The 25676-nt window shown below is 27.1% G+C and overlaps 1 protein-coding gene and 1 long non-coding RNA gene across 8 annotated transcripts; both read right to left on the bottom strand.

The window, feature by feature from the left end:
* Positions 1-183: 183 nt before the first annotated feature.
* LOC105671760 (uncharacterized) lies at positions 184-16772 on the bottom strand. 7 transcript variants are annotated; one of them, XR_010888672.1, is made up of 14 exons: positions 16636-16772; positions 15544-15688; positions 14532-14709; positions 13960-14128; positions 11296-13822; positions 10411-10565; positions 9898-10123; positions 9517-9646; positions 7919-9329; positions 7328-7395; positions 2622-2703; positions 1611-1797; positions 911-1386; positions 184-718 (listed from the first exon to the last, which is right to left on the bottom strand). XR_010888672.1 is itself a non-coding variant. In XM_067350206.1 (13 exons), exons 2-7 carry the CDS (start codon positions 15584-15586, stop codon positions 9318-9320), a joined length of 744 nt encoding a protein of 247 aa, XP_067206307.1. In that variant the 5' UTR covers positions 15587-15688; positions 16636-16772; the 3' UTR covers positions 184-718; positions 911-1386; positions 1611-1797; positions 2622-2703; positions 7328-7395; positions 7698-7829; positions 7914-9317. The 7 variants fall into 7 exon arrangements, 6 of the variants coding, with proteins under 6 accessions (XP_067206307.1, XP_067206306.1, XP_067206309.1 ...); XM_067350206.1 differs by lacking the exons at positions 11296-13822; positions 13960-14128 and adding an exon at positions 7698-7829 and having other exon boundaries at positions 7914-9329; XM_067350205.1 differs by lacking the exons at positions 11296-13822; positions 13960-14128 and adding an exon at positions 7698-7829.
* A 2078-nt stretch (positions 16773-18850) lies between these two features.
* On the bottom strand, positions 18851-24552 carry LOC105671651 (uncharacterized). The gene is made up of 3 exons (XR_001100658.2): positions 24235-24552; positions 23557-23824; positions 18851-23233 (listed from the first exon to the last, which is right to left on the bottom strand). It is a non-coding gene; the product is annotated as an uncharacterized lncRNA (long non-coding RNA).
* Between the last annotated feature and the right edge of the window lie 1124 nt (positions 24553-25676).

The raw sequence follows: 25676 nt of genomic DNA, 5'->3' as shown, positions 1-25676 counted from the left end.
TATTATTATTATATATATGAGACATGCACGCACACTAAACTATTTTTGCGATAATATTAAATATAGCTTTTAAATCTATTAACAAACATCTGTCTGTTCTTGTTTAAAAAAATTTTTTATGTTAAAATGACATTTCTATACGAACAATAATTTTAATTTAAATATGTTACAGAGATTTCAATATTTTGGAAATAAGAATGCAAATTTATTTCCGTTGTTAAGTTGCTATGATAATTTTGCAGTCTCTCTACTTACTAGTACTCTAATGACAGTAAAAATGTTATTACAATATTGCGTATACGACGTTGAATAGTTTTTTTTATAAGTTAACACGGAGAGAGTTTTATATAAAAAATTACTATGTACGGTAGTAGCCGCGGACTATAAAGAAATTATAAAATTTTAAATTATTTTTTACATGTAAAACATAGTAAAAATTTTTGGTTCGCGGTTTTATGGTCCGCAGTTTAATACCGTACATAATAATTTTTTATATAAAATTTTCTCCGTGTAGTAGCTTTTTTATCATTATTAGGTCATAAATTTATTAAAAAGATTATTTTATAAACAATTCGCACATAGTATAATTTGCATAGTACAGACAACTTAAAATTAAGATTTTAGCTAAATATGATACTTCATTCTACAATTAATACTCATTGAATCATCGCTAATCATCTTTTTCATCTGCAGCATGAACATCTGCTTTATGTGCTATCTGAAAAAATTGTTTATTATCAGTTTTTTTAGAATAAAAGATACAAGAATATCAAAATGATGTTGCATTAAAAGATTTCCGGTAGATTCAACCAGGATCTGTCTGTTTCGTCTAAAATCGAACAGACGGTTTGTTGAATCAAACAGAACGTTTTTCTTAGTGTATATAACATATTATATGTGCTGTTCTTACTTTTATTGCGCTTATACTGACGCCAGAGCTATTACTAGATTTTCTGCTACTAGGACCAGGCGAATTGTTTGCAGATATTTTGGCAGATTTAGGCAAAACGTTTGCTAGAGTTGGGACTACAAGTTCCTTTATGTTTTCATCTGATTGTGACATGTAACCTGCATTTTGAAAGCTAAAGTTCATTTGTTGATCTTCGCTTTCATCTTTGCGTTTATTTTTATGTTTATATTGATGACGGTTTTGTTCTCTTTCTTTAGTTTTGCTATTAAATGTCGATTTACTCCCGAATTTATGTTCAAGCTTGCGTATGTTTGCGTACGTTTCTGCCCATCCACCGCTGGGTCCAACGCAGCTTTCAATTCTAGAATTGAGATTCAATTCTAAATCTTCTCAGTTGTTCTCTGTTCTCTTGTTCGAAATTTGGGCCTACACGTCTAGGTCGCAGCTGGTGCAGTCTAGCAGTTATGCGTTTTCTCCTACGTTAAGAGATACACATTATCAGATATTTTAATTTTAATTTTAAATTAAATCACCAAAATATAAATGTATAATTAAAATTAAAAAGATTAAATACGTTATACAATAAATTAAATTAGAAAGTAATAAATTTTTTTAACATTTTGGCTAAATTAACTATAAATTATTTAAATACGTACGTAAATTATAAAGTTATTAACATGAAAATTAGAAATTAACTTACGAGTACCATTCCCAACAGCAATGACAGAACCACAGAAGCAGCACTATGATTATTATTATCACACCAGTTATTATTAAGTAAACTTTTATGAAATATGCATATTCTTCTGAAATATTATTTTGTATCGGATTTTTTGTACTATTTTCTTTGTTTAAAGTTACGTTATTAGTAGATACATTTAAAATGACTAAAAAAGATAAATTATGATCAGTTATATCAATTCTTAATGCCTTAAAAGTTTTCTTAAAAACATAGATTTGATTTAATTATATTACTTTTCAATGATAAAAATTCATTATTTAAAAATTTATTTAGATATAAGTATATGTATATTATTAAAAAGTTAAACATCTTAATAGATGAAAGCTGTTTTCAGTAGAAATTAAAATATTTATTGGTAGTAAAAATTGTTATTACTTTGTTGTTATAAATATATTTGTTATTGATAGATACAAATTTATTATTAATAATAGTATATTAATTATTTCTTACTCATAAATTTATAATTAAATCAAATAATATTTAGAAGAAAGTAATGATATACATATTTTACATATTTTCTACATCTTTGCATTAGATAAAATTAAATTATACATATATGAAAAACAAAAATTATTTTAATTATTCCTTTTTTTGACTTTCTTTGCTCGGAATAATATTAGTAAATTATTAAAAGTTTCAAATGTTCAGAAACAAAGTAGATTTAATTGTACTGAAGCCAAAAAATTCAATTTATTGAAAATTTATGACATATTATTTCAACTGATTTGTGATTTCATTAAATATAAAGCATTTCAAAAATAATGAAAACAATTTCTATATGTGCATGCTCCATATATCACAGTATTAAAAAATTACTGATAAGTGCTGCAACCTTATAATACAATTATGTAGATTTTCTTTTTTGGCTAATATTGAATCAGAAATTAATGGCTTATTCATGTTTAAAAGAAAGTCAATAAAACGAATTATGTCATGTAAAAATTTATGTAAATACAAACACATTGTTACCTGAAAATAAAATTATAAGAGGAACAGTGTATAATATTTGCAATGTGCGATTCATTGATAATTATTGTTTATATCGCTTCTCCTATAAAGTTAAGAAAAAATGATTATGATTTTCTTTGTCCTATTGATCATTGTTAGAACCACAATGACATTTTATGTGACCAAAATAAGAACAAAATGTTATAAATGTAAAAATCATAATATAAGAAAAATTATTCATCTAATATAACACAAATTTATGCAAAAAAAGAGAAAATATTTCAGTAACTTTTCTAACTTATTATTGGATAGAAATATACGTTTACTACTTAATAGGAAAGACAATAATAATGATATATTTTGATCAACGGTATAAAAAAAATTTGAATTTATTGTAATTTGAGTCTATATCGTACAAGTGTTCGGCTTATGCAAACTGAAAAAAATAAATTAATAAAATAAAATAAAATAAATTAATTGCCGGTTGTAACAAATTCGTCAAATGTGACATTAGGAGGCTGTGTTACGAATCGTTTTGTGAAATCAGTTCTAGCACTTGTCAGTTCAAAATCGGAAAGACTTACAACCGGCAATTAATTCTCACTAAATGAAAGCTAGTACAACATATTAGACTCTGTATACTGAAGATGGTCGAAAAATCGATCGAAACGTCTATTATTATTATCATTATCGATTAAAGAAGAAATTTGGCAATTGAGATCCTGCTTTGGCCTTCGATCCTCCTTTCTCCACAACGATTAATAAATATTACTAAAAAATTTGTTAATACTCACTAACTCATTTAGTTATAGTTATTACATGATTTTATGATAAATGTCAAATAATTTGGTAATTATTACTGAACAATTCGTTTATATTTACAAATCGATTCGTTATAGTTATCGCACATAGTTTGGTAATATTTACCAAACACTTCGATAATTATTAAAAAATAATCTGTTTATACTTATCAAATTCTTTGATAATATTTTATCATTACTTGTTAATAATCATCAAACTTTGCCAATATTAACCAAGTCGTATCAAATTTTGCTACAATTATTTGTTAACATTAACCAAATTATTTTGTCATTATTACCAATATATTTAGTTGCAATTATGTCACCAAAGTTCTTAGTAATTTTTACCAAGTTTGGATTATTATAACCAATCCTTTTTTTAGTGTAGGTAAACTTGTGAGATGCATTTAGTAATGCATGTTTTAAAATTATTTGGTTGTTATTATTAATTATAATAATAATAACATAATATTTGGTAATAATTACAAATATTTTAGAAGCGCAAATTTTGCGTTTAGTCGAGCTAACTAAATTACATAGTATTTATTATTGAAAAGTTTGATGATAATCAGCAAACAATTTGATAATTAATACTAAATTGTCTTAAAAACATTATCTGATTGATTTGCTGACAGTTACTACATTATTTGGTAAGTGTTACTAAATCAGAGATTATTCTTTACGAAATCTATCAGTTTATGGCACGGAAGCCATTTCTTCAACGTGCTACTGCATACTACGGGATTCCGCAAGGATGGCTGAACCGCGTAGTCATTTGGGCTTAGCAAACAAACGGACCTAAGCTCACACACTACGGTACACACACATATACACTAACGCACATATATATTACACATCATATTACACACAGTGATCAGTACCATACAGATTTATTACCACCACCGCCAGACTCAGATCGCCGTAAGAGGTAAGATCCCTCGGTGCCATTACATCTACTCTCCATACTACGGGTATCATCGTACGTGCTCTGTGCATCGTTTTGATTGTGAACGCAAAAGTCATAAAACTCGATGTGCCGGCGTTAAAGACGTGAAGCGGCTTCAATTAAGTATTGAACTTCATAAAAAATATGAGTGAATTAGAAACTTTTCTCTTCCTTTGGGGACTGAAAAATTTAATTGATATACTAAAAGGTATGTATAGCTTATTAATTTTTTCTCACTTTCTATAATCGCATTCCGTCTACATTGTCATGATACGACATAAAAATACGTAACTAACAATAAGTCTATATTTATTTCAAATGAACACGTGGCTATTTACAATTTCATGAAATATAAAAATCTGAATACATTTATATATCTTTTTTTTTTAATTTTATGTAATATTTCTAGTTATATAAAAAAATATTTAAATAATTTTTCAATTGTTTTTATTAAAAAATTGAGAAAAATAGTTATGTATATTAAATGGCGTGGACTTAAAATATGCACGTGTTCACTGTAAGAATTAATTTTTGTCCTTTTTGTCTAAATGTCCTTGTTATTTATTTAACACAAGAAATGGAATCAACAACATAGAAATTTTGGATGATCTATTAAAAGAATGCAATTACCGTGATTTTGAACAAATAATTCCCACTCGCATAGATCGAATAAGACTTCGTAGCAAGTACAATGATTATGTACGTTTTATCTCCTTTCGTTTGATCTACAAATTTCATCGACATATGATAAAAACAAAAATTTTTGTTTTTATTATATATTTATATTATTACAATATTTTATTTATTGTTATAGTGTTGTTTTTTTCAGAGGCTAACTCGTAACAAAATATCTGATCCGCAAAGTTTTCCAAGTACTTCAAGTTCAGTACCTTGTGAAATAAATGAATACAATCCTAGTGTTGATGTAAATAATATTTCAAATGAACATCAAGAAAAGAAATTATCAGAGATAGAAAATAAGGATATATTGGAAACAGTAAATAAAGTAGAATATTCAGCACTTGACATCCGTGAACCACTTCCAAAAAGAATAAAACTTTGAAAAAAGATTTAATCTAAAGAATATTTTATCAAGAACAGTACATGGACGAATTCTCATAAAGATTAATCAACATGGACAAGTTTTTACTACAAAATGCCAATCGGTGTTGTGCAATATAATTGTTACTCACCTTTTAAATTTGAATATCAGGTAAAGAAATATATTAATATTTTAATTTTTATATTTATTGTATTCTTTGTATAAAATTGGATGATATCACCTTCTTCTGCTTAATTATATTAATAATATTTGTTCAGTATTTTTGTTATATAATTCACTATATAACTTTTAATTAATTAAAATTTATTATAGTGATTTATGTAACAAGAAAAATACTGAAAAAATATTATTAATATAATTAAGCAGAAGAAGGTGATATCATCCAGTTTTATACAACAAATGCAATAAATATAAAAAATAAAATATTAATATATTTCGTTACCTGATATTCACATTTAAGAGATGAGTAACAATTATACGGCACAACACTGATTGGCATTTTGTAGTAAAAACTTGTCCATGTTGATTAATCTTTATGAGAGTTTGTCCATATACTGTTTTTGATAGAATATCTTTTAGATTAAATCTTTTTTCAAAGTTTTATTCTTTTTGGAAGTGGTTCACGGATGTCAAGTGCTGAATATTCTATTTTATTTACTGTTTCCAATATATCCTTATTTTCTATCATTGATAATTTCTTTTCTTGATGTTCATTTGAAATATTATTTACATCAACACTAGGATTGTATTCAATTATTTCAGAAGGTACTGAACTTGAAGTACTTGGAAAATTTTGCGGATCAGATATTTTATTACAAGTTAGGCTCTAAAAAAACAACACTATAACAATAAATAAAATATTGCAATAATATAAAAATATAATAAAGCAAAAATTTTTGTTTTTATTATATATCATTTGAATCATTATGAATCATTTCCAAAAAGTATAAAACTTTAAAAAAAGATTTAATCTAAAAGATATTCTTTCAAAAACTGCATATGGACAAACTCTTTTACAGATTAGTCAACATGGACAAACTTTCACTACAAAATGCCAATCAGTGGTATGCCATATAATTGTTACTCATCTCTTAAATTTGAATATCAGATAAAGAAATATATTAATATTTTATTTAAACGCGTGCATATTTTAAGTCCACGCCATTTAATACAAATAACTATTTTTCTCGATTTTTTAATAAAAAAAAGTAATCAAAAAATTATTTAAATATTTTTTTTTATAACTAGAAATATTACATAAAATTAAAAAAAAAAGAATGTAAATGAATTCAGATTTTTATATTTCGTCGAATTGTAAATAGCCACGTGTTCATTTGAAATAAATATAGACTTATTGTTAGTTGCGTATTTTTATGTCGTATTATGACAATATAGACGGAATGCGATTATAGAAAGTGAGAAAAAAATAATAAGCTATACATACCTTTTAGTGTATCAATTAAAATTTTCAGTCCTTAAAGGGAGAGAAGAGTTTTTAATTCACTCATATTTTTTATGAAGTTCAATACTTAATTAAAGCCGCTTCACGTCTTCAACGCCGGCACACCGAGTTTTATGACTTTTGCGTTCACAATCAGATCGATACACAGAGCACGTACGATGATACCCGTAGTATGGAGAGTAGATATGTAATGGCACCGAGGAATCTTACCTCTTACGGCGATCTGAGTCTGTGGTGGTAATAAATCTGTATGATGCAGATCACTGTGTGTAATATATATGTGCGCTAGTGTATATGTGTGTGTACCGCAGTGTGTGAGCTTAGGTCCGTTTGTTTTTTTTTCAGTACAGAATTTTTTCTTTAAACATGAGTATTGAATGTCTGTGAAGAAAATGGTGCAGCTCTAATTTATAGTAAAATTGAGATTAAATAATTGAAAGATGAAATTTAACTTACACACGAAAAGCAGTAAAATGTTTACATATGTTACTTGACAAGGTCGCAACAACTGAAGAACTTTGAATCTGTAAATATCAATATACTCTATTTGATAATTTCGCACATTTATTATTAATTATGCAATACGAGTAACACGGAACAGTTTTGGAAATATATAGTTTTTACATTGATAATTTTTAACTAAAAATATTACACGATTTACGTTATCATCAAATTTATAGTGAATAATTTGCACAGTGTTAACTTTATGACGCAGAAAATGACACAATTACAATGTAGAAAATTGTCAAATTCCAAATAATAAGTAATATTTGACACATAAATGTTGTTCAAGATATCATGATCAAGTGAGAAATAAATAGCAAACCTTAAGAGCATTCAGTGTAACGTTTCGTCACACATATTAGCTATATTTTTGTGTGTCCCATTTATAATTCACGCGAGTGCAAAGTTATTAGTAACATTGTAATTCAAAAGCGATACACTACATAAAGAATTTCTCGAAACAAGTAAGATATTAGTGGATAAATCAACTAATTGTAAGTGTAAACAGTAGTGAGTACAAGATATCAGTTTTAGATACCTTACCAATTTGAGTTCAATCTACCTCTGTGATCTCCGCACATATATGACAACAGTAGGAAACGCTCTGTTTTTATAGGAGCCATACGACACACAATGTCCTTGATAATATTTGGCTCATTCGCATGAATCATATTAGGTTTCGCTTTCATGGAAAGTTTCTTCCAGCTTCAGATATTGCAGTGTTGAATGTCGCGTACCTGTCTTAGCCAAAATTTTTAAATTATGTATCTAAGCATTTGCAATCTTTTTGTTTTAAACTTTAAAACTTTTCCTGCTTAATAAAACTGTTTCTGTGGTAAAAACATTTTATTAGCAATCGTATATGAAATTCATCTTTGTAATTAAAAATTTTTTAGATTGATATTAAATTTTTCATGCATCTTCTTTTAAAGACAAATTATAATGAAAAATTTGAATAGTTAATATATATTATCTTCTAAGTACAATAGTTAATCATATATTGCGTTGCTGCCAAACTTGAAGACTTTTTGAAATTTTTCTAAATTTTTTTATATTAAATTTATAGTTAAAATTTAATTTTTTTTAAATAAGTATATAAACGTTTGAAATAAAGAAACAAAATAATTTTTATTTTTATTTTTTATTTTAGTATTATAATTTGCAATGGAAATTAATATTTAAATCTGTCAAAAAGTTAAAATTAGTCTAAAAGAAAGCTACTTAACACATTGTAGTATCATAGAGAAGAATTGTTTCTATATTTTATAATACTATTTACTATATTACTGAGAATAGTTTAACTACTTATTGTTTTAGATTTGCAAGAAAATAATATAAAATTTAACATATTTCTGTTAATTTATTTGCATTTTAATTATTTTATACAAATTTAATTATGTCTTATAAAAAACAATAATTGAAATTATTAAAATAATGTAAAATGATTAGAATTAAAAAAATTACAATTAAAATTAAAATTAAAACAAATAAATTGACAGAAAAATATTAATCTTTTGACTTTAGACACTCAAAAGCAAGTTAAGACAATAATTGTTTCCGTATAAATACACTCTTTCATGTGTTCCGCAGATCAATAGCAGTCAAAACATTAATATTCATATACTTTTTTTTTTTAATTTATGATTATTAGCAGTTAAAATTGTGATAGTAACTTAAAAAAATACTAATATTTAATTATGCAAATTTCAATAAAATTATTATCGCAATCTTATAGATGCAAAAATCTTCTTATTATATAAATGGTTTGGTCCCAAAAAGGAAAAGTTTTTTTATTATTACATTATAAATCTACCAAAAGAATATGCTTATAAACTAGTTATTTGTCGTAGAATATCCAATATATCTTGACAATGTGTGAATAAGTGTACTGCATCAGTTTAAAATAACATTGATCAAAAGTTCATGATTTAGGCGGTAGTTTTTAATTGAACAGCTGTAAGAAATAAATTTAATAAACTTTCAAAATAAAGATTTTTCTTAAATAAGTAGGCAATACTTTGCAGAACAAGTTACACTAATGACTTAATTTATATCTATATTTATATATATTTTCAAATATTCCATATCAATTGTATTTTTGTTAATGTAATGTAGATTTCATATATAATTTATGTACTTACATCATCAGACAGTACGTAATACTTATCAGAAGCCGATTTTGATTGAGAGAACTTGCCTGTATGATTATACGAATTTGACATTATGATACATCCGAAACAGCGTCGAATGACATAACAAATTCCTCTTGTTCTAATCAAACACAAATGTTATTTGTAAATAAATAAATGTATACATATTTCTTTAAAACTTAAAATACAAAATTAATTAGAAAATTAAATAAGCATTTAAAAGATCCGATAGGAAAAATTTTACAATGAATAAAAATTTAGTAATTTAACAATTTTCCGAATTTTTCTCTCCGGTCGTCAATTAACTACGAATAATTTAAATACATAAACTGATTTTAAAAAATTATAACATATTAAGATAAATCAGCTTACATTGGATCGATTATAAAGAAGCACGTTATTATGGTTGCCGAAAATGTTAAAAACATCGTAGTCCATGGTAGTAAAGTAATTCCACAAACGTTGTCCAATTTATTATTTTCTTCGCACATTTTATATATATTCTTAATTTCTTCTGTGAATTTCATATAAATATTCTCAATGGCTTCTTCATACTCTGTATATATTTTACTGCTTAATGTATTTTCTATTAGTGCACCTAAAAAAATTATGTTTTATGAAGTACAAAATATCTCAAAATATAGTATGAATTATTTTTGATGAACATAATCTAAACACTGTAAAAGTAGAATCTTGTGGCAGTACTTTTTTACTTTATTGGGTAATTATTTATATAGTTTTTTATTTTAATTAATATTGAATGGAGAAAACAAAGAGATAAATTATTAGAGATGATATCGGATGATGCACCTACTGCAATATTCTGATCAAATATGGTACCAATCTACCAAAATAATGTAAATATTTTATGTACTGAATCGTTACCTGTGAATAAAATCATGAGAATGATGTAACATACTCTTCGCAATGTATAATACATAGTGTGTTTTTGTGTGGTTCTTTTTTTCCGAGAATTTAGTAAGATCAGAACGTTATTTTTCATCTGAAGATGCTTATCAATGTTGCAATGTCTTGATTTCCTAAAAAGAAAAAAACACATGCATTATAAATATAAAAACTGTGCAACAATTATTTGATAAAAATTATAAATGTAGAGTGTAATTAAAAGTTCTAAAGAAAAAATTGGAATTTAAATCTTAGAATGTTTAATAATCTAAGGTAAGCGTTAGATTACGTGAAAAAGAAGATAATGTTTATAGAATAAATAAGATTAAAATCGGCTGCTTGACAAGATCATAACAATTGAAAAATTTTGAATGACGTGCAACGTATTCGATAGTATATTTTCTTCCATAATTTTGATTTTAATTAATCGTTAAATTGCAGGATAAAGACGGAATAGTTTTATATAAATATTTATTATATTTACAACTCTTGATAGTGTGTTATTTAACAAAGCACACTTGCTAAAGCACACTTCCTAACCCAACTAATTTTGACATTAATATCGTAAATGTTCTTTCATTCTATCATTAAATTATGGTGCACAAAGAAATATATTATAAAATATCACTAATTTTAAAGCAATATATCACAATTGCTGCAAAAATAATAATACCGCTGACATTAACAAGTATCAAAAGAAAAGGTACAAATTTAAAAACAAAATTGATAAATTATTTTGTAACGTTTAGTATAGCGGTAATAATTGCACTAGAAATTTATAACACGTTATCAAAGAGAAACTGACAAAAAATTTGCCAATAATTAAAAAATATATAACGTTATTTAGCATTTTATTTATTTTACCAATTTGTGACGAATTTACTTCGTTATTCTCCGCACAACACGATACTAAGGATCTTTCCGTTCTTCTTAGACGATATGTGACACAAGATACGTATCTGATTTCAATTGGATAACTTTACGTGAATTTTATTGGCTGTACTTCATAAATATTTAACTTTAGAACTGACTTATATGACTGTTATTCTCTTTAATAGAAATTTTGAAAAATGTAAAAATTTACTCTTTTTTAATTAGTTGCAGATTCTAATTTTATAATATTTTGTTAAGTAACTTTTATACATTTATACATATACTTTTATACATATATAATTATCTATAATTTAATATATATAGTATATAATTATTCTCAATACATATAACAAATAATTTTATAGAATAATTTGAGATTTTATAAAAATATTATTACTAATAAATCAGTTTAATTGTTACATTATATTTTGAGCATTTTGTAAAAAGTCTGGTCATAATTATCATTATATTTAGATATTTGTGTAGGGATTGTACTGCTATTGAGTGAGTTAAATGATTTAATATGTACTACTTAGCTTTGTCGTTTGTACATCATTTTTTGCACTAATGTACGATTTTTTTATATATTATAATTATTATATTTAATTTATATTTATATATATATGTATATATAATTTTTTAATTGCTGATATGTTTGTAATTAATGCTAGACTGTTATAATAAAATTAGATTATTGTAATAAAATAATAAAAAGTATTTTGATAAAACAACTGTATTATAATTATAAAATAAGACTTATAAAATCTATAATATCTGGATATACTTTCTGTTAGTCATATTCTATCTTTATCTTTATTAAAACTTCAAGCAAGTAAATAAAATTTTTATTGTAAAAAAAATATTTCGATAAAATTTCGATGGCAACATAATACTAATATTGAATTGCTTTCTCTGACAAACAAATTGCACCTCAAATTGTAATATTTATATATTCTGATAATTATCTACAAGACTAGTTGCTCAAATGTTAATCCAATTTTATCGCTTATACGTTACTCACAAAGATGCTTAACTGTGAGACGTATCTTCTAAAATACCATACTATTATAGATATCACTTTTAATTATTAGTATTATTACACATTGATGACATCATGTAATTATTTTCAATAAAAGATGTGATAATTAAAATAAATTGACAGGGCTGTGAATTTGTAACACAACATTTATATTTGTAAGTCATCCAATATTTGTTACAAGGATTTTGTTATTACAAGATTACAACAATCGATAAATAGTAATTATAAAAATAATAATATATGAATAATTATCAGTTTTTATGTCTGACTTATTTATTATACTCGCCGAAATTAAAAAATTTGGTATTCTGAATACAAAAAACTTATATTTATAAAGATTTTGATCAGTTTAATCTAATTATATTATAATTAAATTAAAATTATTTAATAAAGTTAAATTATGCATACTTATTATAGATCTAGATTTTAAATAATTGCATTACTATCTTTTATAGAATATTTATATAAAAAATGTTCAATCATGTTAACTCAGAGATGTGCCCAACCTGATCGCGATGTGTTTTCTAATAGATTTTGATTTTGATTTTGATTCTATTATAAAATTTATATTTGTAATTTTAATAATTATTTTGTTTCTATTAATTTTTTTACAAAAAGGTTTACAAAAAGGTTTACAAAAAGGTTTTACAAAAAGGTTCAAAAAGATTGAGCAGCACTGTGCTAACTAAATTATTTTTTTAATAATACTAATACCAAATTTTTTAATTTATTAACCGCCAGCATCTATCTTTGACATAAAATTTGTCATAATAATCAGAATAACTTTAATAATAAATAATATTGTTTTGAATATAATAAATTGTAAAATACTCGATGTTTTTTTAAACATATTCTGATTATAATATCCTAACTGAAATTTATAATGAAGTTTAAGATTTATTTATCTTAAAATTGCTTTAATGTAAGGATATTTATTTTGTAAGAATATTTATTATTATCGTTATTTCAATAATTATTTATGTATTATTAAGCTTAATAACTATTTACGTATTTGTGTTTATTATTTGTGTTACTATTAAATTAAACATTTTTTTGTGTCTTTCTTTGACAATTTATATTTTTATTGTCTTGTACATTTTTTATATCAAAATTTTATAAAAAAACGAAACAAAAAGAAATAAAAATAATCATAAATTTTTTGTTATAATCGAAAGTTTTAATACTCTTTTAATTCTCTTGTAATATTCTTTTAATAAAATAAAAATATTGATTTGTTAATTAATTTAAAATTAGCTTACATAGTTTATTATTATTAGATTATAAAATTTGCAAAAGAGTGTCTTAAAAATAAATTCCACATTGTACACTGAAAAAAACATCCCTTCTAGATCAATTCTGAACTTAAAGTTAAAAATTGAGCTGAATAAGATGTTTTAATAGTGCGCTAAATAATTGTAATATCGATTTAGACTGACGTAAGAATTTGCGAATTGGGCATCAATTTTCGTCCTTCAACAGCTGAAAGTTATAAATTATTAATAAATTTTTAAATAATATCTTTTGTTTAGATAACTAGCTAATAATGTTTTTATATGTACAGTAAATTATACACATATTTGCACATTTATATTTTTTAATATTCTTTGTTATCTTACAATTATATATCTTCTAGGTTCCCGGGAATTATTATTTCCCTTTTGACATTTAATAGGTGAAACCTGTTTTAATTTTGTATCAATTTTTGCTTCACACACTTTGGCTGTCTCTTTGTAAGAGGGGGTTAAATCACTAGAGCGTAGAATAGCGTGGCTAACTTTTTTTGCTCTAATGAAATACAAAACGTCATTTATATAAATATATAGATAATTTAGTAACACTCAAAATAAAAAATTTGCAAATTTTTCCAACAGTTATTTTTCTTAGTTTTACTTTTTGAATTGCAATAAACTAAGACACATTTCTCATATTACTAGAATTAAATATATACTTCTAGATTTATTCCTAATTGGAGGATTGTTTATTTTAATAACTATAATTAATATTGTTTACTTATTTAATGTAACAAAATCAGTTACTAAACAAATTGAAAACTATTTTGCCAATAATTTTAATCTTGTGTCTTAAAATCTCCGAGATAATTTTAAATAATTTAGATATGTAAGTATTTAGATATGTAAAGAAATAATTACAAAATTATTAACATAAATATTAAAGTAAATCAACTTACGTTGTAGGCGTCAGGAATATGTTTGTAACCAATACAATTAAGGTGGCAACTAAAAGTACAACGCATCCCGTAAAAATAAATTCAGAAGTTTTAGCCAGGTCTTGCCATATATTGATAGTTAATTCTTCCCATATGGAATGTATTACAGAACGATTCAAGGCATATTCTATTGCAGTAACTAGAAAAATTAATTTAATTTATGACTCATTACCAATAAATAAACTTTATTAGTATTAAAAATTTGTCAGAACTGAATTAAATTTATCAGTGACAAAAAGTTGGTAGTTAAAAATCTATTTTGTTAAAAGCAAAAATTTATTATTAATAAATAAATTAAGTTCATTAATAATTCAAATTTATTATTGGTCCATAGTAATTAAAAATTATTACTAAATTACAAGCGAAAAGCTTATTAATAGTAAAAAGCAATATTAATAAACAATACTGACTGATTTAATATAAAAATTCGTTATAAAATAATACATTTATCTTATTAAGTCATTTTCAAAAAATATAATTTAATAGCACAAATCTTTATGATTACATTATGTATGTAAGTTATATAAAATTAAATTAAAATGAAAAAAATTGTATATATTTTATTTTCTTTTTTTATTTTATATCTATACTTCATTGTATTGGTAAATTAATCAATAAATTTTGGTTATCAAAAATTAGCAAAGATTTTAATAAATAAAGCATTATTATTAAAATTTGTATCATTTTTATCTATCATATTTAATGCTTTATCAAGTAGAGGTCTAACAGTAAAATATAGCAAATTATGTTTTATATATCAATCGTCAAGATATGTGAAAAGTAAATTGCTATTGTTTTTTAACTTTATTATATAATTATATTGTTTTGTTTCTTTTCACTTTAATATTAAATGAGAGATAACAAAATAACTTAATAAAGAATCAAATATTATTTTCCATTGCGTTTTTGTTAATGTAATATTAAGAGAGAGTTAATGATTAAATAATTGTTTATATACGATGTAGATACATACTGCAAAGCGCGCTGAGTAAAATGATGTGATATGCGGTATCCATATTAAGAATTTGTTGAACTATTTTCTTCTAAACACTTAACAAGACCAGATCACTTCTTTATCCAACCGATAGTTATCAAGGTTGTAATGCTATTTCAATTGTCTGAAATAAATAAGTATTTTGGATTTGAAAAATGCGAGATATGATACTTATCTGATAATCCATACATTTTATGAAGTAATAGAGGATAATAATTTTATAACAATTTATGACTAAATTATAATTAAAAGTACTGAGGAAAGAATTAAAATTGAATTTAGAACTAGAACGTGTAATAATATTCGTGTAAATGGATGAATGTGATTCATATTGTGTAAAGAAAAAATGGTGTTTATATTGATTGCCTAAGAAGGTCGAAGCAACTGAAGAACTCAGAATTCCCACGCAACGTAAATCCACAGTAGTTTACATTTTATTTCAAAATTTTACCGAAATTAATGGAATTATCAATCAATTAGAAAAATAAAGGCAGAACATTTTAATATAAATATTCATTACAATGATAATAATTAATTAATGTTAGACGAATTAAGAGAATATTGTATTTTCTGATAATAGCCAATTTGAATGTTTAACGGTCTCATTATAAATATTTGCCAAATCATTAACATATATCACACAATTTAAATTAATGCGATTAGTACATTCAAATTATAATATATAAATTATAACGGTTGATATATAAATAATCGCTAAATATCGATAAATATAAAAATCAAGAAAGAGAAATTTTAAAAAGATTTAGTAAAATTTTACGATAGCCACGTATCGGTTTTATTGCGACAAAACAATTAATCAAAATCTTGAAACATAAAATTAAGAAAACTCTGCAGATCTAATTAAATAACAATATTAACAATTTTATTACACCAAGACTTATAAATAGTGATATCAAAATTTACGGAGACGAAACAGTAAAGAAGAAATTTGCAAAATTTGCTAGTTTAATAATAATGAGAATAATAAAAATCATAAAATAAACAAACTAATAATGTAAAGCGATATTCAACTATCTCAAGAAAAGTAGATATTAACTTCAGTTTACTCACCTTGCCAAGTCGAGATCCGTTCGCTTCAACGTTCTGTACACGTGTGTGAGCATTCAGGCCATGCGGTTTGAGACACAGTCGTTAAGAAGCACACACGAAATCTAACTTCAATTGGTCCATTCGTATGAATCCTATTGGCTGTCAGTATTCACAATCCTTAAGGTGTCTTTTCACACTGACGCTCGACGCTCAATTTCAGCGTTAGAAGACGTGACCAATAATAATCAACCGTTGCAGCAGTTTTTGAGCATCGAGCATCAACGTGAAAAGGCTTTTAAGCATTGACTACACTACTGCCTTATGTTGTCTTTATCAACAAAAAATGGACTTTTGATTACTTTGAATGAATTTTTCCTATTTTAAAAAATTTATACATGTACAATTATTTTTCACTGCTAATATGATCTGCATTATTTAATTTTTAATGATTAATCAATTCTATACTATTATTTTCAATAAAAGATTGGAAATAAATTGACGATAGATTATAAATTTTTATAATTAATTTTATTTATACTTATTTTATATTGTACGATTCTTATAGAAATAACAGTCGATAATAAATATGAAACCAGAAGAAAATGTAACCGACAAATAATTGTAGATATTAATGTACGCGCAAATTGTTTACTGTAAATATATTCTCTTGTCAGATTTAGAAAATCTAGCATTTGAGCCAACAAGAGTCAACTTGCCGCAAATAAAAATTCTAATAACACACGCAATATTTGCAATATGGTGTGCATAAATTGTATATATTTTGTTCATTGCTTGATTAATTTTCTATTAATTATTTGTATTTGGCAAGTTACACTTACAGCAATAATGTGTCGTAGTAGCTTGAGTTGTAGCAAAAATCAATAATCTATAGTCAAACATATCCCCTTGATTCGCGATCGCTTGACCTATATAATTTTTTAGCCGTATAATTTTCATAATGGATGAAGTAATATCGACATATTTGTTGCGAACATATAAAATTAACATTACAATCAGTCTTCGTCAAAATTACGTCAATTACAGTTCATATACTAGAATAACGAAGATAGAATATCCCGTAATCTATCTCCGTATAAATGTATTGCGCAACTTTTAAGTAATTCTAATAATACTACAGCTAAAGAGTATCATATGTATTTATAGAAATGTGATGATGAATGACATAATTATTATTGAACAGAAATGAAACGAAAAACAATAATGATTTCTCAATTAGTAAACATTTATCATCTTCATATTGATTTTTTGAATATTTTACTCTTAGAAAACATTATTTCATTCAAATTTTGATAAAGTACTTAAGTAATAACAACTAACTTTTGTATTGATAAAAAATATGATTTGCTTTTAAAGCTGATATATTACAAACGGAATATTATTACATGAATAGTCGTGATATTGCTGTTCGCAAACAAATATCGTTGAAATAATATCGCATCCAAAATTTTATTTTGGATTTTAAATAATGCAAGTTCATAAACTGTTTCAAAAGGACTCGAATCCCGCAGGTAGCATGAGCCAGCTAAATCCGGGCGTGCACAGGAAGAGAGGAGAAAGATGAAGAAATTTATAGTTTTCAATTTTCTGTCTGTCCGGACCGTGCTATGCCCTGCGGCTGCATGCAGGGCATTCTCTCATTTAATCCGTCCAATATGACATGCTTTCTAGAGGATGAGACACGTACGCCCTTTTTTACGCAAAGAAAATATCCATCGTTAATTATCAATTATTCACCGGATTTACAATAACGAAGACAATGTACTGTTGTACTGTAGTAACGGAAGAAATACATCCACTAGTTTGAAATATCTTTAGAACGTAAGAAATGCCTTTTTTCAACGACAATTTAAAGCTGATATTTATTTGTATCGAATTAAGTAAAATGAATTTTGTGTAAACGTTAGTCACATTTTTATTTAAATATTGTTTTTGCATTTTTATCGCATGTTAAACTCCTACCAATATTGCTCTATTTGATGCTGAAATACGTTACATACATTTATACAATTCATATTTGAGGTACCTGTATTTTAGACACAGGTATATTGGTTTATTAGTTTCAGAGCAGTACGTCTTTCCTATTTACTTTAAAAAGAGCTGTTTCCTTATTCTTTTGTTTGGCAACATCGCCAAGGTAGGCACGAACTGCCTAAATCAAAGCGTGAATATTCTTTAGAGCTAGGCAGGCTTTCGTTATAAGAAAATATTTTAGGAAACAAGCTGCAGTTTCACAATTTGCATCGTAAAATTCTAAAATTTTATGAAAATTATAAATTTACTCATACAACATTTTCTCACGTTATTAGAAATATACATATTTCTTCCAATAAATTCCTTTTAAATAAATTAAATAATTAATTATTTTTTTAAAACTGGAATAGCTTTATATGTATGTATAAATATTCTCGTTTCGTTTCTGTGAAATAAGATTCGACAAAATGCAATGACGTATGCGAACAATGTCAAGGATAAATTGCCATTTAGCGAGAAAATATGGATGAGTGAAAAGTACTGCAAATCCGGCTAATGAGCTGTAATTCCATGAACTGACGATGCAAATAATGCATTTACAATTTGACATCGATACAAATTACTCGATTTTACGATTTGGCATCCTTCAAATTCTACGCGGTTGCATCAGTAGAGAGAAACCATCTGCATATTTATTTATTTGTCGATTCGTCAGCCTGTCGGATTGATTAGCGTTTAATCGATTATTACAACACATTGGAGCAAAAATTGAATATAGCACGTGGCTGGAGTTGCAGCACATAAATGGTCAAATTTATGATATAATTTTATGCAATTTGATCACTTTTACTCGTCATTAGCCAATCACGCATTCATCGTGCGCATTCATTAAGTGCAAAATATTTAGTGTCTTACGAATCGACCGTGCGAATTAAGTAGATTAGCGTCAAAAATCGTTTATTATTATTACGAATAAAATCAATTACGCAAATTAATCTGCTCACTGTACAGATCGTAATCAACGTTGGCGCGTACATTTAGCAGTACATTATCTCACGCAGAAATCCCACACGTTTGCGTCAACACCGACGATTGCCCATTTACATATCATTGCGTACGATGCGACATATTAGATGGATTACGAATTCATTGAACGCAATGTGAGCATTAAATATCCATAAGTCACTTTATAATATAATTGAATTTTCCTGAAGAGTAATAATAAAAGGTTATGCAAAATGCATTAATTCAAACTATTCTATCGATAATATACATAATACAAGTTGCTTAATTTAAAAAAAGATACGTTAGCAAATTCAATTAAACAGATAAACGGTAAATTGGATACATAAATTTCATAACAAGCTGCTAATTAAAAATTGTGTTGAAATTTTTTAATTAAACAATACAAATTATGAAACAATAAATTGGCTTGGTTTCTTTTCTTTTTTTCTTCAGATAGAAAGAGTTAAAGTACATCAGTATTTCGGCTATATTAGTTTATATTAAATTATATGAGAATGACGGAATGCGCTAAGCATTACAAGTCGGCACTCGTGATCCACTCTGTCTCAAGTCACTTCTCACTTGGCGAACGTGGATGAAGGTCTGTTCCAAAGTTATATGCTCCCAATCTGTTCAAAATGATAGAGTTTCAGCGTCGTATACGAACACTAGGGAATATTGCACTAACAATTACGCCATGATTGACCGCCTAGATTAATAAAGTTATAATTACTCTATGTCACGCATTAAACGTGAACCAGATCAAGTGCTCGGATAAACACAATTTACTTTGAAGTAATGTACAAACACTATGTGCGCAATATGATGTTATTTGATACAGACTGTAGGCCGATATCTGTGCATAAATAAATTTTGGCATAAAATATACATTTTGACAATTTCACGACTTATATATTGAAAAATTTATGAACACGGTTATGCGCGGTCGTTTGACTTATAACTGAAAAATTTAGCTCAAAAAGTTAAAAGTCTATGCAAGCTGTAAAAATAATTATTATGTGTCAAACAGAGTAGTAGAAAGAATTATAAAGAATATTTTTTTTATTAATAGCAAATTATGTGTAATTTATTAAAAGAATCATGTGAAAATAGAGAGATTTTATTATGATTAAACATAGATAGATACAAAAATCGCAATAATTGCAATACGATGACAAATATAATATGTATCGGAAGTACAGAAATATTATACCAAATAGTTTAAATTATTTATTAATAACATATGTTTATTATAATATATTTGTAATTATTGTTAAATAAGTTATAATACACATATATTTTGCTTTCCCAAATAATATCCTACGTCAAAATTAGATCTAATTCTCGCTTTTACTAATAGATCAAGCATTATCTAACGATAATCGATTGGTGATAATCATAAGAAGCCCTCATTAATAATGTATGCTCATCTAAATCCGATAATATAGATATTTCCGTTGTAAACGGAAAGCCGCTACACAAATCCCGCTGTATATTCTGATCATTAATACATTTCGCAGAACACGTTCTGAAATATTAATCACGGATACTTAATGAGGGATCATGTGGACTATGTTTCCGACGTATATGCTACACTGGATTAAATTGACAATTTAATCGGAAATTTATACGTGAACTAATTTTGACTGACATGCGAAAAATATAAGAATATTTGTTTAAAAAACTTGACGTTGCACACGATTGTCACAATTATTTGTCTATGGATAATACATGGATCATAGTTTGTCATTGATGACTCTGAGCAGTTGAATGCAAAAACTAACAGTTTTGATTGCGATGGCTGTTGACTTTGTAGAAAATTTTACACTATATTTTTTTTATTGATATACGAGATTTTTGATAAACTAGAACAAAAATAAGCAAAATAAACGTCTACACGCTTGTACGATCGTTTCGTATTTCTATTTTCAATTCTTGACAAGCAATTCAGTTTATCCTTCTCTCAACACTTTTCTGCAAATATTGACGCACTACACCGTGCTTTGGTGCAACTTCTTATTACATGCGCATAATTTGCGCAAAAAATATCATCCATCACTTCCACGAGCCCGTTGCATTATCCACTGTCGACAAATTTCAAATTGAAGGTATATGCATTTTCCGATTTAATTTCTTCAAACTCCAGTATTCTCGACAAAAAACGATAAACATTTTTATTTTAACTATGAAATGTAAAAGAAAATCTATTGATGTATTATAACATTAATGATTAACGATTAATAATAATTCTTTGTTTTCATTATAACAGATTATTTCAGAGTTAAGATCGATCATTGATCCTATACTGGCATTTTACGGAATGAAAGGCAGACTTCGTCACAGCAGACCGCGCGTTTTCATGGCTCGTTGCAGGCATTGCAAACTCGCGAGACATGTGCCGTCTTTCAATAAGGTGGAACACCACGGATATTCGTCGGGGAATCTGAGAAGATTCTACCGTCGCGCGTTTTTGAAATTCCGCATCGATACTTATCCGTATCGTTCTGTCGATACCGATTCGTTCTTGCGCAGCAAGAAGCGTTTGCTTGCTGTTAAATAAACTCATTTCTTCCTACGTATTTCCCACTTTTATTTCTCCGCACTTTGTGCAACTCGCACGCGAAAATACGTCAATATGTAATAGAAGGGTATGATATTGAGTTCTGCTTGCAAGAGAGATACGCCGATTATTTCACAATAAGAAGCATAGAAACGTAAAAACAAAGAAAATAAACGCAAAATAGCGAACTAGGAGCTGTAGTGTAAACAAGTGAAAAAAAGTTATAAAATTTTTTTTTAATATCTGCGTGAATAATAATGAGATAAAGAGAGAAAGAAATTCGGTATTTCATATAAAGAATTTTTTAATTTCTATCTCGTATAATCTTTCAATATATCTCATTAAACATTGATTAATATTAATTATTCAATTTTATAATTTAAAAAATCATTAAAAAATATTAAAGATATATAACATTTATGTAAAAAATTTATAATAGAACAATTTTCTTTCTACAATGCGTCACGATTGTTGTTGATTTTGCTTATCGTTCCACATAAAAATTACGAAACGACGTGTGTCATAAATCGAAATATGTCCTTAAAATTGAAATAATAGGATTAAAGAGATGTTTGGAGACGTTTGCATGTTACAAAAAGCGAAAAAAATATATGTCTGCCAGATAGAAGTCCCCAAAATTTCATATCCGTGCAGTATCGCATTTCTCTGCCGTGAATCGTCGTTGTCTCCGCGAGTGTCTTTCACGAGTCGAAATTTTGGCACAGACGTACGAGCGTGTCTCGCTATTCCCGATGCTTTGCTTCGGGTCAACACATGGTGGTGTCGTTTCGCACCGCTTTCGTTCTAGCCGTGGCAGCCGTGGTTCTGCCGAGACAGACATGAGCGATGCAGGGAAAACATTCGCGCGTAAATTCATCGGATATTCAGAAATGAACAACGGCCACTGGATCGAGCTTGCATATTCATGGATTTTGTCTCGGGCGTGTGTTTGCGCTGGCTAGCTACTCAATGAGGAATAGCCGCAAGCGAAACTGTTCGCTTATCCTGCGCGACCGATGCATCCTTAACGAAGTACAGCGCTTCTTTTGTTTTATAAATTATCTGCAAATCACAAGCATCCTGCTATTACGGATTGTTATGTATTTCAGTATCGTGCGATGCATCATTTCCATCGCGCATGGCAGATTAAGTTTAATACACTTTATGAATATTTTACGAAAGAGAAATTGAATATTTAAACACACTTATGTCATATTACACTATTATAATAATTTTAATATGAGTTTATAAGATACTTCCAACATTTTTATGGCGTGATGCATGTATATAACGTGCAGAAGAACAACACGACATAACAATATTTGGGAAAATAAATTTTTATTGCCATCAAAATAGACAGCTAAGAAAATAATAGATTTACTCACCTTTATACATATATTTACGTGATCCCAAAATCGATGGGACAACATTAATCGGAAATCTTAATGCCCTCGCTTACGACCGCGCACAGACAGTCGCTTAATCCTCCCTTGAGATATCCTCATTTAGTTAATCCCACCCCCACGTATCTCGCTACAATTTACAGATAGCCTTGAGGAAGGTGTAGCCTCGGTAATTCATCGCGTAAACTGTTCATGTGGTGAAGCTGACGTTCTTGATTAAACCAGCGTCCATTAAATTGCATAACGAAAGCTAGATATAAAAATGTACGCAATGACGACCTGCGATTCGTTTATTAAATATACGATTCTTTGTAAATATTTCTGCATACATCTTTTTTTTTTTGTATTTTTAAGGTGGGATAATAAAGACTTAAAACTTTCTCACTTAACCCTATAAGTCCTGAATTATGAAATCGCTGTAGGCAAATTCTGATACTTATATTTCTGAGTTATTTTGTCACTTTAATGACGAAAATACCACTAGACAAGGTTCTGCATCAATATACGTGATTTTAAAGTAGGTTACTCAGTGGTAACCTCAGGACTCAGAGAGAAGTGCCAGAAAGCGTACGGATTGTGAAGTTGATAAATAATTGGTTTATTTATTTAACATTGAAATAGATATATTAACAATAATTTTGACAAAAAATTACGACTCACCTTTTATTTATAGTATTTTTCTTCGTACGATTTTCTTCGTACGATTAGGTTTTGCAGATTAGGCCACGAGACACTGACTCCGAATAAAATTTCTGACGCGAATACACTGATTTTTCGGTGTGTAAGCTATGGATCAACTTTGTTTTGAATGGAACTAATATTTCCAGTGGAGAAAAAATCAAAACATATCGATAGCAACAACTTCGCGGGCTTCTAAACTCACGGTTATCACTGGGTTACCGCAGGTGCTGTAGGGTTAAGCAAGGATTAATAAATATAATTGCTGATTTATTTTTAAATTGTAGTATTTTTTTATAAGCATACAATGTTACAAAGAAGACTACGATATTGGCGTATATCTGCACCGCTTATGTTTTACTCTTATTACGAAAACGTAAAATCATTGAAATATTTACTAGCACATAACAATATCTGATGGTAATAATTCATCGGGAACATCTCGTATTCACATTCAATATGCCATAATAATCGCATCCAACATTTGTATAGTCATAGCGATATTTCACGTTTTGTTCAACATATTCGTAACTTGCGCAATCTGAGTATAATTATTAGTCAATGTTAACATTATCGATAGATAAAATATAATGTTACCCGATTATCATCTATTCTAAACAATTCATTAAGTTAATCGTTTGGTGCATTGATTATATAGTCTTAATTAAATTATCTCTACTCAATTCCACGAAAAGATTGAACACAAAAATCTATTCTCAAATTTGTTCAGCGCTTCCAGATTATGTGTATAATTGCTTCTTAACGGATGTGACAATGACACAGATTAATAACATATTCATCACGGCATGCATCAGAATGGCTTGCATGCATCGATAATATATGGGTGCTCCGATAACGGTCAATTGCGACACGAGAGTGTCTAAATTTGGAGCGCGCGGAGAGTGCCTGTTAACCGTTAACTAAATCTTGACACTGCTGGTATTCGGTTCTATGTCTCGGTTAATATTTCCCGCATGCATTGAATAGACGGCGTCACTGACCGCCGCTAAATCGATTATTACTTGTTTGCGTTTATTGGCTATCCGTAATGGAACTCATACGCGCGCTCGCGCCGTTTGAAAGTGACGACAATAATTTCACCTTCTGATATGTTCTTCATTAGGCTTGACAGTTTATTTCCAAAATAATAAAACAATATTGTTGAGATTCTTGAAAAAATTGTACTGCTTTGCGGGATTTTCGTGGCTTTAATTTTCTTTAAAGTTGCAAATTGCAGTCAAAAATATTGATTAAATACAAATTAGAATTATTTTAAAATATCTGTATTGTGTTCTTATTTGTTAAAAAATTATGTATTTATAAATTTTTTTACTAAAGATTTTTTTCCTTATTGTTTTCTGAACAAATAATTCACTTTGAATTATTAGACGAAGACTATCACGCCAAAGATTTATACTACTTTA

The sequence above is a fragment of the Linepithema humile genome, chromosome 2, assembly GCF_040581485.1.
Source record: "Linepithema humile isolate Giens D197 chromosome 2, Lhum_UNIL_v1.0, whole genome shotgun sequence".
Taxonomy (NCBI): Eukaryota; Metazoa; Arthropoda; class Insecta; order Hymenoptera; family Formicidae; genus Linepithema; species Linepithema humile.
The sequence above is the reverse complement of the archived record's forward strand: the minus strand, read 5'-3'. Positions and strand labels throughout refer to the sequence as shown.

Bases quoted from the DNA above. Each gene is read 5' to 3' on its own strand.
- LOC105671760 (XM_067350206.1), bottom strand. From the start codon at position 15,586: ATGGATACCGCATATCACATCATTTTACTCAGCGCGCTTTGCA. The intron at 14,710-15,543 runs GTATGTATCTAC...TAATTTTTCTAG, and splicing joins TTTACTCAGCGCGCTTTGCA to TTACTGCAATAGAATATGCC. The intron at 10,124-10,410 runs GTAACGATTCAG...TAATTTTTTTAG, and splicing joins TCTCATGATTTTATTCACAG to GTGCACTAATAGAAAATACA.